The sequence below is a fragment of the Camelus ferus genome, chromosome 5, assembly GCF_009834535.1.
Source record: "Camelus ferus isolate YT-003-E chromosome 5, BCGSAC_Cfer_1.0, whole genome shotgun sequence".
NCBI lineage: Eukaryota > Metazoa > Chordata > Mammalia > Artiodactyla > Camelidae > Camelus > Camelus ferus.
This window is the reverse complement of record NC_045700.1, coordinates 34,519,792-34,540,412: the sequence shown is the minus strand read 5'-3', so window position 1 is coordinate 34,540,412 and position 20,621 is coordinate 34,519,792. Positions and strand designations below refer to the sequence as shown.

The 20,621-nt window shown below is 38.7% G+C and overlaps 1 protein-coding gene across 1 annotated transcript in view; it reads left to right on the top strand.

Annotated features, from left to right (window-relative positions):
• Window positions 1-12,999: 12,999 nt before the first annotated feature.
• The window catches only part of ACVR1C (activin A receptor type 1C), a 66,415-nt gene continuing 58,793 nt past the window's right edge, over window positions 13,000-20,621 (top strand). Inside the window, exon 1 of the mRNA XM_032479490.1 lies at window positions 13,000-13,294. Coding sequence (XP_032335381.1) covers window positions 13,234-13,294 — 61 coding nt within the window. The 5' untranslated portion in view covers window positions 13,000-13,233. The remainder of the gene's footprint in view (window positions 13,295-20,621) is intronic.

Here is a 20,621-nt window from a genome sequence, read left to right as displayed (position 1 = left end):
ACAAAAGCAATAACTATCACGAATTTAGACATACACTGTTTAAAAACGTCTGTAGCATCTATGCATATATGAGATGTATTTAGGGAAATTTTAGTATTTCAGGCCACCAATGGGTGCTAGTTAGTAAAGAGGTATTAGTTAATAACTAGGATTAGTGTTACACAAAGAGTTTCAGTAAATACTAGTTGTTCCCAAACCTGGCTGTGAATCTGAATCACATGGACTTTTGAAATTCCAAGAGGCTGTGGGATAGATGAAGAAGCATTAGTATGAAAAATGGAGTGGTCCAGAGGTGTTTGTAATTTGGGATATTTTGTGACCTATAGAGTTGAGAGTAACAATATATGAAATAAACACAACTACCCTGAGCACATTGGTATTCTTAAAAGACAAATAAAGTGTAGTCAGGTGTGAATAGAAACCTTCATTTAAAAAATGGAACAAACCCGCTTGTGTTTGCCCTATCCAGCGGTTCTTAACTTTCTTGGATCAAGGGCCTCATTGAGAATCTGAACAAGGTTATGGAATGCTTCCCAGTGAGATGCACATTTGCATATTCACACAATGCTTTGAATATTAATACATCCTTCTCTAATGTTCTTGGTCTTATTAGAAAAACTGAAGCAGCATAACTAATAATTAACAATAGATACCATTAATCAAGTCCTTACCAGTTTCCCAAGTTCCACTTAGATCTACTGAACTAGAAGCTTCAGGGGCTCAAAAATACACAGTTTTATAAAGTTCCTTTCATTATTTCTGATGAAATTAATTGTATCCCTCTTGACTAGTCAGAGAAACAAGGGCTTTAGAGTTAGGCAAACTCGAGTTAAAAATCAAAGCTTCACACTCAATGTGCAAGTCACTTAAAATCTGTGTCCACCTCACCTCTAAAATGAGAAGGGTAACTGTCCTTATAAAAGTGTGGTAAAAATAATGTGGGCTAATGTATGACAGCATCAGAGCACACCCCTAGCGTACAGTTAGCACTATATGCATCTTTTCTTTATTGTAGGTAGTCATAAGGGGTCTGATATTTCTGCAGTGAGGATATTGTCCAATTATTAAATAATTACTTGAGCTAAGAAATCCATGGCCATAATATTTAAATTGTTAAAAACAGAATCATGATACTAAAACAAAGATAAAGTAGCAATGGCAAGAGCTGGAGATGGTTTTTATTTGACCCACATAATGTATAAACGTATTAGCAAGGCAGAGCTTCAGAAACAAAGCTCACTAACCCCTAGATCCACAGCTCTCATCTTTAACCTTAATTTTGCAAGGCTCCAATTCCTAAAACTTTAAAATTTTCATATCAATATAGTGAATTCTTGGGTGTGTGAAAGGAGACTCAAGTGTTCAGAATGGTTCTGAATTGGTAAAAGGATGAACAAATCATGTCTTATGTCTAGCAACAAACAAAAAGATCTTTGAGCATGATGCAATAAACACTGAGGAGAAGGGTCAAAAACCTAGACACTCACTATCCCATATTCCAACCTGGGCTCTAAATACAGTGATTAGTGAACCTTCTAAATTTATATACTACATTGTGTGTGTGTGTGTGTGTGTGTGTGTGTGTGTGTGTGTTTGTGCGCGCGCGCGTGCGCGCGCACGCGCACTGTCTGTTTTTCTGGAGACCCACAGCTTTAAGCAGATTCCCTTCGGATACCTAATCTAAAAACGTACAGAGTCAGTCATCTGGTGATGTCAGAGAGTAGCTGTGGATTAAGTTAGGCCATCAGAGCCAGATATTTAGGCCACGCTGACTATCTTCCCTCCACTTCTCTCACCTCACAGAATTGCTGTTATTAAGTTGTTTTTGGAATAATGTCCTAGTCTTGAACTGAAGAATACTGCCAGGAAGGCCTGTATAAAATCTACTACTGCATTTACTTTAGGAATATTTTTGAGTATGTTTAAAAATATATCTTTCAGTGTCTTCTAAACAAAACACCAAGCAATAAATTACTTTTAGAAGAGAGAAAATACGTTCCTTATGTATAGTAAAGAAAGCAATGATGTATCCCTTTACTCAAAAGCCAAATTTTCAGACTCAAATCTGCAATCCAACTTTAGTACCTATGTAGGAGTCTTTGGCGTGCATATTTCCATTTTACCTCAATCTCAGTTACAGCCATCTACTCCAGTTTGTATTTTCCCTTGTTTTGTATGTGTGCGTGTGTGTATAAATAAATAGATATATTTCATTCCATGAATTTTGGTAAGGCATTTCAAATTTCTTATGGAACACAGAGGAATATAAATTAAAAATTTAACTTTTTCTCCTTCTCCTTTTATTTTAAACCACTCCTTGCCTAAAAAGAGGCAGAGATTTAACCTAGCAAATATTTTTTCTTTAATGCCTTAACTTTCAAAGATACAAGCAAATGATCTCCAGTTAAGGCAATATAGCAGATTGAAATAACACAAATGCCTTCAGTGACACTTTTCCTACTGATTAACTTAGTAGAGGACTATATCTTGCTTCTCTCCTCCCCAACAAATATTTTCTCAGACAAAAATGGATTTCTTTCATTCATGATTGGATTTTCTGAGAAGTATCTGCATTGTAGCTATTTTGTGTTGTGAATTAAATGAACGCTATACTCAGATTTGAAGGGCGAAGTTCTCTTCCAATTGTGTACACTTGAGTACATGAATGTGAAGTCCATCCCAGTCAAAAAATCAACACACCAGTGCAGGAGTTAGCCAATATGCTGGTATTTATGCATACAGTCAACATTTTTCTCAGGAAATAACTCTGGATTTTCTTAATCAGCTACAATAAGTAATTGGTTAAGTGTCTAAACCTTGATGCCATAGAGTATGACTCTTGAAAACATTATAAGTCAGATTGAACCAATTGTGCACTCTGTTGGGAGACTATAAAAAATCGAGAAAAACCCTAAGACAGCTACAGTGCATGTCTGCTCTGAAAAACTGTGTGTAGAAAATCTTATCCACAGCCTTGGCTTTAATTACCTCCTGCATACCTAGAGAACTCTCCAATTTTTGCTTCTAGCCAAGACCAATCTTATAAACCCTACACTTTCATATCTCACTGGCTCCTCAGCCTTTACGCATGTCTCGAAGTCACTTCTAACTCAGTATCTGAAGTGAAATGCATACACATCCAGACTGACTCTTCTCAGGGTTCCCTCTTTGAGTGAATGGCCCACCCAGGCCAGGCATCAGAATCCTAGGGGGTACCTTGAATCATTCCTCTCCTTTCCTGTCCCCTCCATCTCCTTCAACACAGTTCTCTCTCTCTTTTTTTTTCTGTCTCCTTTGCCAAAATTGGTTCCTGCCAAAAGTCTTTTTTCAGGCAGATGACTGAGTAATCCTCCCAGCCAGCGACCTAGATTCACTCTGGCCTAGGCACAGCCCCTTGCCCACATTGGAAGCTGGAGTGATATTTTAACATTTCAATCTGATCGTGTCATTACCTTTATTGAAAAATTTCAGTGACTTTCCACTGCTTTCAAAATTAGGATCCAAATTCTTAACGTGGCCTAAAAGGCACCCACCCGACCTAAACACTTCACACTCATCTCTGACACTCTCCACATCTTGCCACATTGGCCTTACTCAGATTCCTCTAAAACCAAGTCTCTTCTTGCCTTGAGTCCTTCATACACACACACACACACACACACACACACACACACACACACACACACAACACCTAACTAATTTCTATCCTACTTTCAAGCTCTGCTCAACAGAAACTTTCCTTGCTGTCTCTGACAGATCCACCCCATTGTAATTTCTAAAATACCCTATATTTGCCATTTCTAATACTTATCACAATTTAACTAATTATGCAACTAGTTGTTTAAGATCTTTTTCTTTTGTTTGACATACATTTCATAAAAAGTAGAGGACATTTTTCTTTTTCACACTGTCTACCCAGGGTTTGGCATAGTGCATTGCACAAAGTACATATTGGCTGAAGTAAGTAACAATTGAATCACCTGCCTGAGTTAGGTGCAAAATGCCACTTTAAACAGTTATATGATTTTACCTTGTGGAAATTATTAAACATTAATGTTACTAACTATTCCTATTTCACTTAGGGAGAGGTTAATTTTAAACACATTTTAATAAAAACTGGGAAAGAAGAGGATGGGGATTTGCATGTACTAAGTGCTTACAATGTAGAAGGGCTCTAGGTCATTAAGTAATACCAATTCTAGTATAAGTCTCATAACTTCCCAGTGAGAATTCTTGAGAAAGGAATGGAGATCTAAGGAGTAGCTTGCCCATAGTCCACAGTTATCAAAAGGCAGAGATGGTAATCATTCAAAGGTCGCAACAAAATAAGTCCACATTTTGAAAACAGCATGATCAAATTTATCTTCTTATGTATTATGGGATTATGAAATAGTACCTTTTATATTGTAGGCATTCAATATTTGACAACAACTATGTCAATTATTTAGATTTTTATTAACAAAGAGATGCTGGGATCTAGTTTTGTTTAACTCAAGTGTCAAGAAACCATTTCCATCATATAATGGTCACTCCGTTTATGGAATGAACGACGAAAAGAAGGCTATTAGCAGTAGTGCTTTGATATATACACTGAAGATGTATTAATTGCCCACAAAACTTAAAAGTAAAGTGAAACTTTGGGGCTTTGTGGGAGCCCTCTTAATTAAATCAAGATAGAAAATAGCACATTTTCCATCTGCTTCTATGCCATGTGCTATCAGATACTTTGACCTTTTAGATTTATGGAAGACTCTGAAAAATATCCTTGTTCTCCATTTTGTTTATCCTAAGGACATAAGAACTTGCTAATGTGTCTTCCACGACCTTAAGGAAGCAGATGACAACTGGTTGTCCACTTCTCTGCCTCTATCTTGTATTCTGGGCTTGGTCTCTTAAGAGATAGCTGCAGCAGAGTAACGAGACAGGCGCCCCCTTCAGCAAAACTCATCTTTGGTGCTTTCAATTGCAGACTTGACTGTCAGTCATCCACAAAGAGATACATCTAATGCTGAATTAGGTCCCTTGCTACTGTGCGTGTGTGTGTGTGTGTGTGTACACACATGAGTGTGTGTCTCTTTTGGTGCTTTGGATTCTGATATGCTTCTCCTATGAAGCGGTAAGGCCACACCTAGGTGGGTGGGGAAAAAAGTAAGGGGCCTCACTTTAAAATGGTGCATATTCCTGGAATCAATGATGCAGTGAAGAGGAGGATCCTCAGAAAAGAATGAGCATTTAGAAGGTGGGCTTTAGAAAGAGAAGTGGGAATGGTGGTTGTTCTGTGGGGTCAGCCTCCCCCTCAGTAAAGATGGTGAGAGTTCACAGAGAAAGGAGCCTAGAGCTGGTGGGGAAGTGCCTCCTTAGGAGACCACAAGATAAAACACAAATGAATGATAATTTATGAACTATGTTGCCTGATTGTATGTTCCTATCTGGTTTTGTTTCCCTTTCTATTACATCTGAGCTTCAAGCGAAGTTTGTTTAAATCCTCCAGCTCTGCATCAATTCTAGTACTTGGAATTTAGAGAACAGTTGTGTTCCACATTTAAGCCGTACTATCATGGGTGAACATTGTCTTCTATTTATGTCCCTCATGTCCCCACTCTCTAGGCCCATGTGCTGGTGGCCAACTTGGTTTTCAGTGATGGACCATGTATTGGGTGACTTTCTCCCCAAATCACAGCAGAGTTTCTTAAGAAGAATCTGATTCCCAGAGAATTCATAAGCAGAAATATCAGTGTATTTTACATCTCTATACAACAGATAAGGAGAAGGGGCACACCAAGAAAATAATGTACCCCATCTTCCAAAATGTCATGGTTTGCTGTATAGTTAATAATCTAACGTAGGAGTCACCTCAAAGGAAATGAGTGGGTTGATAGACTTGTTATGAGCCTCTAAGAGCAGAGGCACGTGTGGGGGCCCTTATCGCAAGACAAGTACCCGACTTGGTCCCAGGACAGTAAAAGCTGTTGGGCCACGTGGACAATCCAACAAGAAGTTGTTGAGTGTGGATTTTGTGAGATCTCTCAGCATCCTTTGCATCACTCTCAAATTTGCTACTCTGGAGATTTGAGCAGTAATGCTTTCTACCATTGTTCTTTTTAGTTTCTCATCCTGTTAGGTTGTGAAAGAATCCTTGACTTCTGAGTTTAGGGACAAGTGGCTTACTCTCTGTGGATAGAAAGTAAGTATTTTTGATAAATATTTTTAGGGCTTTTGTCATTTGCAATCTTTTTTATTTTGTACTTTTATGTTTTACATTTTGTTTTGAAAATCATAGAGAAGTAGGGCTCTGCCAGACAAATACAAAAAACAGGCAAATAGAAAGGAACAAACACAATTATGTGGTCCCTTTCATGTGGAAACAGGTCACTCATGGCAATGAACATCTGTACATAAATTTCATTTATTATCATAACAGAAAAGAAAAACAAACATCCAGTATTTTTTAAAGAATTTCACCAACAACAATACTTGTAAATTTTAATTACATTTAAGTATTCTTTTCCTTCTCAGACAAGCGATTAAAAGTTTGTTCCTTGTATTTGTCCAACTTTTTTTTTTAAATTCAAAAAGCCTTCCAGGTAATTTTTATCTCATTATCAAAAATTTTGTGCATGGGAAAGTAGTATTATTCCAAATTTGTGATAATGATAGTATTAACACATATTTGCATAATAATCCAAAAGTACTGCATTCACAAAATAAACCTTGGAGGTACATTTCCCCATTTTATAGATGAAGAATGTAAAAGGTGGTAAAGTTGTGGGTAAATAGGGCTTACCGGAGGTCTGAAACCTTAATTTCTGGCTGTAATTTTGTAAGGATTAAGTAACTTCCCTAAATTCCGGAAAAGGGGGATTAGAACGGGCTTCCCAGATTGTCATTCCATTTGGACCACCAGTACCTTTGAACATTTCATCCTTTTGAGGGATTTCGAGGGAATTCCCTACTTTATGCATCCTTACCACTCTCTATCAAAACCTGATGTTCAGTCCCCAAGCCTCCCTTGAAGCTCCAGTTAGGGAGAAGGAAGCCACAGCTAGTGTTCAGGTGCAGCAGGAGGAGAGGTCCTAGCACAATCACTCACTGTCCAGCCTCAGGGTGTTGATGGAGCCAGTTGCACTGTCTGTGCCCAGTGCGAGGACAGACCAGAGCATCTCTAGTTCTGTAGCAGGATGTGGCATATTGTCCCTGCCTGTGTTACTTCCAAGCTTAATTCGTGGGCTTTTCCAGAGAATCTATGAGCAACTTAATATTCTCTAACAAATGTAATTCCTGCTTAAACTTATTAAGGTAAGTTTCTTTTATTTCAACTAAAAAACTCCACTGATACAGAGCTCAAATTTCTTTTACTAGGATGACTTAGCCCTCAAGCCAGAGAGTTCTTTAATGAACATTCTTTGGTCCCTTTTAAGGTTTACTCACTCAGTTTTAACATTTGCTCTCATTATGTGAACTGACCCAAACTACCATCTCTGGTTTGGCAATGTGAATACAAAGAGGGAAAAACTTTAGTTACAAAAATGTTGCTGTAGTTGAGTTAACTCATTTATTTAACCAATACAGTGTTAGTGTTGGGGGAGAGCAAGGGAAAGATGAACATACAGTTGGAAAAGCAGGTTTGGAGCAATATGGTTGAGGGTCTTAAATGTCATTTACTTATTCATTCAATCAGTATTTATTGAGTGCTTATTATGTGCCAAGTTAATTTCAGCTGCCAATGTCAAAACTGCCAGTGTTAGAACTAGCAACATGTATTAGGTAGCTTTCAGTGATATGATCACATTTGTGCTATAAAAATATGCCTCTAGCTGAAGAGTCTGTGAGAATAGAGTGAAGAGGAGTGAACCTCAAGGAAGGGAGACCAGATAGGAGGCATTTTTGACATTGTAAGTAAAACAAGATGATGATCTAAAGCAGGATGGGCAGTGAGGTGGCAAGAAGTGAAAAAAAAATTTAAGAGATTTTTATAAAAGTTAGAATCCATAGAAACTGCTGATTAATTGGATGCAGAAGATGAGACAGAGGGAAGAGATAAGAGGGAAAAAACAAGGCATTTGTCAGGGGTTAAAAATAACTGTAATTTGAGTGATTTACCCAGGAAGGAATGGAGCTATCCTGAGTCATCTAACTCTCCTACCTAGCTGTGACCTTACTTTGGCAGAGTATAATTATGGGCCCATTCTAAGGAAATGATCTAAGTGGTGGTGGCTTGCTTACTTGGAACTGAATCTCTGACCTGCCTTTCACAGATAAAACCTGTGCTGAATGCAGCCAATCAGCTCAGCACACTATTAGTCATCGGAAGGGGAAACAGACAAAGTTTGAGTTTGTGGAAAGACCATATAAATAGTATTAGAAGCACATGAAAATCAGTGAAGGGGTGCAGGCATTTTCGGAAGGTGGTGAAAACAGATAGTGGGAATACTTAGAAAAGACTTTAAGCTTCAGGCAGTGGCAGTCGAGCTAAGAAACTGATATTTCCCCCATTGTCATGTCCACAGAGGAGGGGGGTCATTATTTTTCTTCTTTATAAGACCTGAGCTGTCCTTTGGGGTAGACACTTTGAAGGTACAAATTGTGGAATCTCAACAAAGGTCCTAAAACAGATGACTATTTTCATGGAATGGAATTAACAACAGAAGAAGAAGGTGAAGAACAGAAGTGAAACCAAGATTCCCCAGTGCAAGATTTCTAGGATTAAGAGATGAGAAGAGTGGAGATGAATGTGTCATGCACTTCTTTAGAGAGACTGTGAGTTTAGGGAAGGAAAAATGCAGTAAAGTGAGAAAAAAATTAGACCTTGATAGTATATAGGAAAGGATCGTAGTATGCCTCCTCACCATATGCTTGTTTCATGACAAGTTCATGTTCCAAGATGAAATGAGAAATTAAGATGCATGGCGTTGATGCTTCTGAAAAGGACAGTAATAATAATACAAGAAACCTGTATAATAAGAATATCCTAAACAACCACACCCACCCAATAGTCATTTTCAAAGTCCAGTTATTACACATATTTATTTCCCTTATTAATTTGGAATATTATTCTGCAAATGTATCAAATCTTTACAATTTAAAGTCCCTTTACAATTTAAAGTCCCTGCTTCTTTTGGTTATGTAAGATTTACTCACCCAAAGTCTGTTTTGCTGATGGGTTGAACTCCTCAATTATTGATTGTTTCTGTTTTCCTTTGATGATGAGAATCCAGGAGTCATGATGTAATGTTGCTATGGTAATGAATATGTACAACAGATGATTAAGGGTGGGGGTAAGGTTAAATCTTGAGAAACATATTTGCATGCAAATTTCTTTCCAGTGAAATAAAAGAAAATGGCTCACATAAATTTTTTCCAGTTATGTACAAAAATATGAAAAATGTACTATATTATATTACATCTTGAACAATGCATTTGTGCTGCTTATATTAAATAATGAGAGTCACTCACTATGCTCCAAAGAGTACTTTCTTAATAATAGTTCATTAAAAAAGATGTTGATCATCTGTTGATGGACATTAATGTTGCTTCCATGTCTTGGCTATTGTGGATAGTGATGTTATGAACATCGAGGTGCATGTATCTTTTCAAATTAGTTTCCTCCAGATATATGCCCAGGATCATGTGGTAAATCTATATTTAGTTTTTTTGAGGAGTCTCCATACTGTTTTCCATAATGGCTGCACCAAACTACATTCCCACCAACAGTGTAGGAGGGTTCTCTTTTCTCCACACCCTCTTCAGCATTTATCATTTGTGGAGTTTTTAATGATGACTGGATAAAGAAGTTGTGATATATATACACACACAAACACACACACATATACACAAAATGGAATACTACTCAGCTGTAAAAAAGAATAAAACAATGCCATTTGCAGCAACATGGATGGACCTAGAGATCATCATTCTAAGTGAAGTAAGCCAGAAAGAGAAAGAAAAATACCATATGATGTAACTTATATGTGGAATCTAAAAAAAAATGACACAAAAGAACTTATTTACAAAACAGAAACTGACTCACAGACAGAAAACAAACTTATGGTTACCAGACGTAAAGGTGGAGTGTGGAGGGATAAAATGGGAGTTTGGAATTTGCAGATGCTAACTACTATATATAAAATAGATAAACAATAAGGTCCTATTGTATAGCATGGGTAACTATATTCAATAGCATATAATAGCCTATAATGAAAAAGAATATGAAAAGGAATATATATATGTATAACTGAATTACTATGCTATATACCAGAAATTAATACAACATTGTATACCGACTATACTTCAATAAAAAAAATTTTTTTAAAGATATTGGATTAAGACTGGATTGATTTCCATAGGCGTGTTTATGTGTATGTGCATAAAGCGAATAAAGTACACTTTCTTAAGTAAAAATGGGGACAAATTATAAGGATGAAGCTCTTTTCTTGGTTGCTTCAAAAGGTAGCATTAAGGATTCAAGCATATCAGAAACATTTGTAATTGTCTAAGAGTATACTTTGCCAGCCATTGGAATTCAATACATTAAGAGTGATTAACTCCTTACTTCAAAGTTTCCATAGTACTAATGTTGGAAGAACATGCACTTAGGACAGAAGAAAATGGCATCTAAAGATGTGGTTTAAAATAATTCTACAAATTAAGTATTTAGATTTGACATGTTAAACTTTTTGTTGTTGTTGTTGTATCACAGAACTTTGCACCAAGAATTCAAAAGTTCCCGCATCCTTCATTGGCTGGCCACGTGTTGACTGGCAAGGCACCTAACAACTCTTGGCTTTTTTATACTGTGCTTAAGACAAAGGTAATGATCCTTCCCATCTGAGAAGGAGTCATTAGACTAGCACTGACTAATACAGATCGAACGCAAGCCATATATGTGATTTAAAATTTTTCAATAGCCATATTAAAAAGTAGAAAGAAATAGGTGAAACTAATTCTAGTAATATATTTTATTTAACCAAATATGTTCAAAATATTATCATTTCAACATGTAAGCAATATAAATATTATTAATGATATACTTTACATTCCTATTTTGTAGTAAGTTTTTGAAATCCAGTGTGTATTTTATACTTACAGCACACGTCAATGTGGACTAGACACAGTTCAAGTGCTCACTGTTCACATGTGGCTACGGATACCATAGTAGACAGTGCACCTTTAGACTAAGGGGAAATTGCTGTGTTTAGAATATTGAGGTTATTCAATACCAGACTTCTTGAGATAATAGCCTTGCTTTCTTAGAAGATGAGCGCTTTCCAACTTGCAGGGACATTGCTTATTGTATTCAAGAGACACAATAAAATATGGAGGGTGAATAACTGACTTTAATTTAATGCCTTACGGTTTAATGCCTTATGTTCATGTTCACTACCCCTTGTAATCCTATCGTGCTTCTGAGAAAAAGGGAGGAATGAAATGTCATTGACTTTTAGGGAAGCAGGCACAGAGAGGATGATAAATTCCCATCTTTAGGCTCCAAGTCACATGATCCAATGGTGGATACAGTCTAGGGTATAGTTACCAAATAATGAGCAAGCCAAGTCAGCCAAAATATAATGCAGCCTAGCATTTTCTTGCCTTTTTTTTTTTTTTTTTTTAAAAAAAGCATCTGTTTTGTAGGTGTCTGGAAGGGCTCAGGCTTGTCCCACATCTCCATTTTCTGTTTGTTTTGTTTTGTTTTGTTTGCTTGCTAGCTTGGATCCAGAATGAAATGAGAACAAATTCTTTTTATAATTATTAACGTTTAGATTCATTCACGGTGGTGGAGGGGGGGGATGAGATCCTCAGGATGGATACCACTGTGTCTTGGAGTCCGACAAACAACCCAACCCCAATACTGGGCTTCTATGACGAAGCCAATTGTATACTTCATTTCACCATAGATCTTTCATAGACCTCAGTAAGAATACACATTATTTAGGGTTAGGTGAAAAAGCAAGTAATATGTTTTATACTAAAGCAATTAATTTATATGACAATCACTTTTCAAGGATCTCCCTAACAGCAGCAATATCAACACTACTGGATTCTTGGCTTTTTGTATTGTTCAGTTTAAAATAATCCCATTCACTTTAATGTCTAGGCTACATGCATTGAATTCAGGCTAATGTCTATTAATTGGTAACTCTGCCCTTATATTTTCAAACACAGTCCACCTGGGAAGCACGCCCATTTGATAACAAGCCACAGGGATTTAATCAACACACAAAACAAGTTTCTAATGTATTACTTTAAATTATTCTTCACCTCGTTTTAAACCGCCCCTCAGTTTAACAGTCGCTGAAATTGTAGTTGCTGAGGTATCTCGCGAGGACGGGCTCTCTACTCCCAAACCTGGATTACACATTGCGGATGACCACAACACCTGACGCAGGTAGTCCAGCTTCGGCCGCCATTCCTGGAGGGAGGGTCGCCTGAAGTCCTCAGACTAGAGCTGAAGTTTTTGTTAAACCAAACTATAGGTAGCCGGGGCAGTGTGGCAATTGGGTTGTTTCCAGAGCTGGACAGAGAGGGCGCCGTCCACAGTCGCGCGCAGAGCGGCGACGCGGCGGCGTGACGAGCGCGGCGGGAATATCCTGGGTGTCTCAGAGCTCAGTCTACTCAGAAAACCCTTAGGGCACTGGACGAAAACGAACGTCAAGAGTCCTGGACGCTTGGACCTTCTGTGGAGACTACAGAGCCGACCACCAGGAAGCAACTGCTGCGGGGTTTAAGTTTTCCTAAAGTCTCAGGAGGGCCTTCCCTCCTGTCCCGACCCCTGTCCCAGCGTATCCAGCCTTGGGGGCTCCGCGCCACCCCACCCCGACTCTTCCACCCCCACCACCCCCACCACCCACCTCACCCACCTGTCTGGGCGGTCTCACTGCCTCGTTAGCGGGCTGCTTTTGCCCGCCTGCCGGGCAGCGCCAGGCCCCAGGCGGCTGCCAGGGAGCCCTGGGCGCGGAGGCGCGGCAGGGGCGGGCACTGTCGCCCCCCCGCCCCCCTCGCCAGCCCGGCTGACTGGGCCGGTGGCAGGAGCGCCGCGCGCCGCCAGCCGCGGGGGGCGGGGGATGGGGGAGGCAGGAGAGGTGGGCGCCCGCGCGGATTAGAGCCAACCGCACACTTTGAAAGGGTGTCGAGCTGTGCATCGCTCCTGCGCCCCGGGAACTTCAAAGCGGCCCGCGGTGCCCCGGCCGCCTCGCTCCGCTCTGGGGCCTCGCAGCCCGCGCACGGCGCCTGGTGGCCATGACCCGAGCGCTCCGCCAGGCTCTCCTGCTGCTCGCCGCGGCCGCCGCTCTCTCCACAGGTACGGCGGGCGCTCCTTGCTCCACGCCCGCGAGGGTGGGAGTCGGGGGCGGTCTGCGTGTGGGCACCAGGGCTGAGGGGGGAAGGTGCTACGAGCAAACTGACCTTCCTCGGGGCGGAGTGGGAAGCGCCAATTGGACTGAGGGGGCACCGGATAAGGCGCAGCGTGGGCACCTGACGTCTGGCAGTCGTAGGAGTAGACAGGTGTATTGGGGATGAAGCCACCAGGAGGAGGGAAAAAGCGACAGAGACGTGGGGGTATGGGATTAGGGGTGAGGTGGGTGACAAATTTGGGGCAGTTTGCAGCGGAGGGAGTAGGAGAGTGTTTGTGGGTGTGCGCCGGACTGGCAGTTGGGTGGCACCGTGAGTTCACTCTGCAGGGGCTTTGGGGACGCTCTGTGCTGAGCTGTGGAGAGCTGAGCAAGGATGATGGCACAGTGGTGGTGGTGGGAGGGTGGGAAGTGGTGGTGGCGATTCAGTCTGAGTTTTAGGAGATGCGGGATACGTCAAAAACCGCTGCTGCCAAGCTCTGTAGGCGGGAGTGGGAGCTTAAATCTGCGTGGTTTGCAAGGCACAGTGCTTTCGAGGTATGATCTTTACCAAGAATTGCAGGGAAAAAAATTTCTGGCGAACGTCCCAGCTTTTATAACAGGTCTGTTCTTTGATAGGCTAAATAGAGCCCTCGTCCCAGTTAGAAATTAAGCATTTCTTTATAATGTTTACTAGAAACTGGGGCAAATGCATCTTTGGTAAAATCATACTGTGCTATGATGAAAAACCCTTTAACTCAAAAACTCTTTTCATTACAACATTGTTCTAGGTTAAGGAGAGAGACCAAGAGCAGATTCCTTCCTAACTCATTCTTCAAACATTTTAGACACTTAAGACGTTTGCACATAAAAACCTTGTGTTTTCCATAGGGCTGTACTTTGTCCGAAGCTGATTTTGATGCACTTTTGTTTTCTCAGATGACAATCTGTTTGACATTAATAGCTATACTCCAGGGTGGGTAGTTTTCCTCTTAGTGACATTTGGGGGAGAATGTTTTGAATAGTATGACTGCTGTCATGTGCAGATTCCAGTGTTTCAGATGGCCTGAGAGAATCACTAACTACAATATTCAAGGGAAAATTTGATTATTGGAAGCAATCAACTGATACAATATGAAGATTAAAGCATTTTGGTTATCTTTGAAAAAGCACAGCCTTTCAGGAAAGCAGTTACCCAAAGGCTTGTCAGAAAGATGATAGGATAAAGGGAAATATTTGAATTCGGAGTTAGTATATTCATCAATGGGAAGAAAAATGACTATGGAAAAGTCTTTAAAAGAAATGGGTGGAAACTCTGCTAACTTGGAATATCCAAAGTGCTCTTGATGATTTAATAGAATTTACACACATGCACAAAGTTTTCTGGAGATCACAGTTTTGTATGTGTGTGTGTGTGTATATATACATGTATATTTTTTAATTGAAGTATAGTCAGTTTACAATGTTGTGTCAACTTCTGGTGCACAGCACCATGCTTCAGTCATACATGAACATACATATATTTATTTTCATATTCTTTTTCAACATAAGTTATTACAATGTATTGAATATAGTTCCCTGTGCTATGTGGTATGAACCTGTTTATCTATTGGAGATCACAGTTTTGACTCAGCACCTGTGAAATTTCCTCTAAAGGCCATCTGTACAACCCTTTTTTATTTTAGGGAGCTAATGGCATTGTTGCAGACATTTTAAAAAGTAGACACAGTTATTTGCCATCCAGCTTGAAAGGTGTGTTTTGTTATATGACAAAATCTTTAGAAAATTTCAGAGACCTTGGGCATAACAACATAAGAAAACATGCCCTACTATATCCTTAAAAAGTCATGGAAGCATTAGACATTGTAATGTATAAAAAAGAAGAAAAAAATAGATCATCCATTCAAATTTATTTCCTTAAAATTTGAAGGCTAAGAAAAATTCCTGATATGGAGATAAAGTATCAATATAGTAGAGAAATACTTATCAAAATTGAACTTTTACAATGAACCTTTCTATGTCGAATGCAGTCATTTTGAAATCTCTTTAAGAAACTTTACTCCTCTTTGTGTCCCACAGAAAAAAATGTCTATTGCAATCTACACTTTTGATTCTTAAGTTTTATACAAATCTTTGATTATTTAATAGAGGGATTCAAGGTAATTTGTTTATTTCATCTTTTAAATTGTTTTTCTTATGTGGTTACCTTTATTATTATTATTTTCTTTTTTTACATTTTTTTATTGAGTAATAGTCATTCCACAACGCTGTGTCAAATTTACCTTTATTATTTTTAACCTGGTCAATTTTACAAATTTCATTCTTAATCATATTGACCATTTTTGTAAATGTACTTGCCATTGTTGACATGTTATATGAGAAGTGCTGGTGACACAGTGACATAGCAAAACCCCATGACAGAAAACACCACTTTCCACTTTGGCTCTGCTGAGTACCAGGCCTAGGACCCTAAAAATCTGAAGACTTTGATAAACCAATAAACCTTTTTGCTTTGGCTGTTCTTCCCCAGCATTTCTGTCACCTGAGGCCTGTTAAGCATTAACAGAAGAGTAGAAATCATTGCTCCTTGAAGAGAATCTCAGAGGGTAACCGCTGATCTGGTGGAAACTTAGAGAAAATATTCATTGATCTGGACAGGTTAAAAAAATTAGACTGCTCTGAGTTGCTCTAATTATCCAGTTTCTGGGTTCCTTGATGTTTGATAAGAAAGATCTGACATGACCTCACAACATTTATCGTATGTACTAAACAAAGAATTGCCAGAAAATGTCCTGGAGTTCTCAAATTTGAAGCAATGACTTGGATATTATATAGATGTACACATTGTGCATTCTCTACTAATTTCATGAAACTCCTTTATCTTCTGGTTAGAAAAGATTGTTAAGAGTCTGGAAAGCTAGATGCTGTTACTCTAAAAGTAAAAAAAGAACTGTTTTATTTAATAACCAGGGTGGGGGTGGGGTTTCAAGTAATGAATTTTTTTTTTAACCCACTTAACAGCAGTTAGCAGTTCCTACTATAAATTTTAAGCTGTGCTGAAAGTGAAAGCAAAAGCCTTGGATTGACTGAGTTTATAATGCAGAAGATGTCACCTTTGCCCTTCTTTAAGCACAGCTGCTTGTTGCTTGATTGACACAAATGGGGCAAGAGGTTCCCTGGTTCCAAGGAAGAGACATCTCTGGCCTAGGAGAAACTCTGTGCACAAGTTAATGACTTGTTAATGCCCCTAACGTTAGGGGCATATTTCTTCATCGACTGTATCACCTGAACCTGTTTTCTAGCCAAAACTTACAGAAGTATAAAATAGCGAGTTCTTCCGATTTGCTACAATCATGCAAAAATAAAGGATTTGAGGTGTGAGAATGAGAGAAGAGCAAAAGATGATACCAAATTTTGACTGAAACAATGGAAGAACAGACTGCTAAGTGGGATGAGGCAGACTGCAGGAGGAGCAGGGCTGGGGAGAGGTGGGATACGGTGGCCGACACCTGGAGCTCAGTTTTAGATGGGCTGAGTTTTAAATGTCTATCAGACACTGGAGTGATGTCAGGTAGTCAATGGGTTTTATGAGCCTGGAGTTCAGTGGATAAATCTGGCTTGAAGATAAAGAGTCTAGATAGAGCCAAGGGCATTTCCAGGTAATTTTTAAAGACATATAAAATGGGGCCCCAGATCTAGCAAATCACAGAACACCCTGTTAAATTGACTTTCAGATTAAAGAAACCAAATGATTTAACTATATGACAAATATGACATGGAGCATATGTATATTAAAAATCAATTGATGTTTAATTCCAGTTTAGCTGGGCATTCTGTACTTTTATCCAGCAACCCAGCATTAAAGAAATACTCTGGTGAGATGAACTGATTCTGATACATAAATTCCCAGCTATTTTCTAGCCTGACTTCTGTTCTATCTGTGTTGCTGTCCCCATGTGCTATCTCTGAATGGGTCACTTTCAGCTCTTTGCACTGGATGTCTCTACTGCTTCTGAGTAAACAGAGAGGGGTACCCGGCCTTTCCAAATCTTACATAAGTATCTTAACATGAAAGGATGTGTGAAAAAGAATAACTCTCTAGACTTTGCAAATGATTTATTGTTATGTGAAAGCAGTTGGGTTTTGCCCAAAGTTATGGTCTTTTGAATGTGATTGTTATTTTCAAATGCATTTTAGAGTACAGAGGGACCCTTGGGATACCACAATTCAAGTCCCTTGTGTAAAACATTGTAGTATTTGCATATAATCTACGGACATCTCTAGATTACTTGCAATACCTAATACAATGTATGCAATGTGAATAGTTATAAATACAATGTAAAAACTACATGAAGAGTTGCCAGTGCATGGCAAATTCAACTTTTGATTTTTGGAACTTTCTGGGGTTGGTTAGTTGAATTTGCAAATGTGGAATGTTGGATACGGAGGACCACTGATATTTTCCTTTTGAATAAATGTCCATGTGTTTCTCTTTAGGAGAAAAACTTCTAGCAGTAGCTGACATCCAGTTTGTTACATTTTTCTTGGCAGTACTTGGCATCTCTTATTGTAAATAAGAAAGGGCTAAGAGTAGAGGAGAATGAATACAGTCATACAGGACCTGATAATCTGACCCAATTTGAGGTTCCAGAGCAGGTTCCTAGGAGAATGATGCCGAGTCCTTCAGGAGAAGGCCAGGGATACAGAAATATCAGCCAGAGGCTGCTTAGTTCCTGCTCTAGCTAAGTCTTGACCTGCTACCAAATTATGAGTATTGGCTTCCTTTTGAGATTTGTAGGGAAAATGCTTATAAATGAACTGTAGGCACAGATCATTAAAAAGCCCAAAAAGATATATTCACATGTATATAAAGAGTTTAATTTTAATAAATAATAAAACAAGAGGGTTAATTTTCAAATATAAAATAGAAAACAGAACCAAACAGGAAAAAAGGGGAAAAATTCTAAGCACAAATTATGTATGTATTATCTATCATTCCTTATCATTTATATCTGTGAGACTTTTTCTGGATTTTTCATTGTTTAGGACTTTTATGTTTATTATTTTTTAGAGCTAACAGTAAAAATCTCAAGGTTTATCTTTACATTGTTTAAGAAATTGGTATAATGTTGGCATGTGTTTCTAAGTGGTAAGTATCATTTTTGCTAAGGGACCTAGGAATACCTAAATACTGTCTTGGTTCAGCTGTGCCTCTCCAGCCTAAGAGGGGTGACCCTAAGGGGGGCATCTAGAAAAGGGAGGCAAAATAAGGCAAAGAAACTTTTTTTTTTTGTTACTTGATACTTTGGCCACAAATTGCATGGCAGAACTCTAATATACTCTCTTTTTCTAAACTTTTAACAGTTAAATAGCCTAGGAAAAAGAAAGAGGGTTGTGATAAATCAGAGTCCTGGATCCTGACACTGTGATACCATCAACAGGTCTTACAGTGCTTAGGTGAAGCTAGAGTGACCTCTGTCTCCAATAGCTCACATTGGTTCAGCTTTCATGGCAGCTGTAACAGGAGTTCCAGGCCATAATCTCAGGGGTGACTGCTAAGTGAGGAAAAGGCAGAGAGTCTATGGAGAAAGATGTCTGGTTCTCTTCTATGAGGAAGCAGTCCCTGCCTTCCCACACTTGCTATGAAAAGAAGACAGAGCCATGACCAGGAGCCCTGTGCCTTTCGTGTTCTTTGAAAGCTGGGTCCCTGAAACATGTAGGCCTCTTGGTTCCCTGGAATCTGAACAATACAGATCACTACTCCTCTCACTGAGGGATCCAGCAAAAAGTAAAAGAGAAGGAGGAGGTGAGTGGGAGTGTGAAAGAGACAAGGAAGACTTTATTTCCACAGAAGCCAACACTCCATTATTTTTCAGGGGACACTCAAGCCGTTGCTTTATCATGCGGCTTTTGAATTCATTTGCTCTGATTGGCCAACCAGGCTAACAAGGTTCTGTTCTGTCCTGATGCATCCCTTTTTCACCTCTAGAATAACTTCCCTTTTCTGTTGTTTTCTTCTGTTTTTTTTTAGAGTAGGTATGTGACGATACTGTTTCTTTGGAACTGTTTTAAATTAATCCCCTCAAGAATTCATGGGTGAATCATTCAGTATGACTCAAGAGCTTGGCTTATTATTTTTTTTTTAAACAATTTAAATTTGCCAGTGACTTAAGCATCCCAAATTAGATCAATGTACTTTTTCATTAAACTTTTCACATCGAGAAAATGATTAGGATGCTCTAATTTTGAAATCGAAACACATGCATTTTCCCTAATCTGTGTTATCATCCTTGTCTCATGCAAAGGTAAAATGACAGAGATAGATGCCACATCTCTGCATGTTGATTAAGTTCCTTATAAATTTTTCATTCAGTACCATGATTGAACTGATACTCTGTGGTCAAAAATGGGATTAGAAACAAAAATCCAATCCATCAGGAACTGGACAATGATCATTTTAATGCAAAATGTTTAGCTTCATAAATGCATGCTTATCCTAGAGATGCTAACTCAGACAATGGTAATCCAGATTAACAAAGCTTTAAGGAAACAGATTGTTTTAAAACAGAGCCAAAATTAATTAAAGAATATTAACTCATCACATCTCACAATTTAATATGATGGCATTTTCCTGGCCTGATCCCCTAGAAATGTGTTTTTCTCTTGTCTTCTCTCCATTCCCATTACTGCTCTTCAGGAGTAAAGATCTACTCTGTCAGCACTTGCCTCTCTAAAATCATAGCGAGACTGCGTTCTCACTCAAATCCAGTTGGAATCAAGAGTGTGTATTTCCTGGAAAGACAATACACTCTAAATTTGATACACTGAATAAAGAATAATTATATGATTAGCAGAATATTCATTACAGAATAATAAATGCATAGTTGAACGAACCTCCCCCTCTTTTTAAATTGTTCTTTCCTACAGCCGTTCTCTAGATATCCTAGCTATATTATATTAAAAGGTGCTGCTTTTTGACGCATAGAAAAAAGTTGACTTTGTTAAAACAGCCAGACCTCTTTAAAAGGATTGACAGTTATTGTGACAAATCAGGATGAAGATACTCCTTTAGAATTTTACTGAACTCTCCTTTGGGTATTGTCATTATCATAAAGTTTTTCATAATACTTCTTTATTATCTTTTAAATATCTATAGTATCAGTACTGCTGTGCCCTCTTATATTCCTGATTTGAGACTTTTTATTTTCTTTCTTTTTACCTTGATCAGTCTAATTGGAGGTTTATCAATTTTATTGATTTCTTTCAAATAAATAACTTTTGGTTTTATTGATTTTTCTC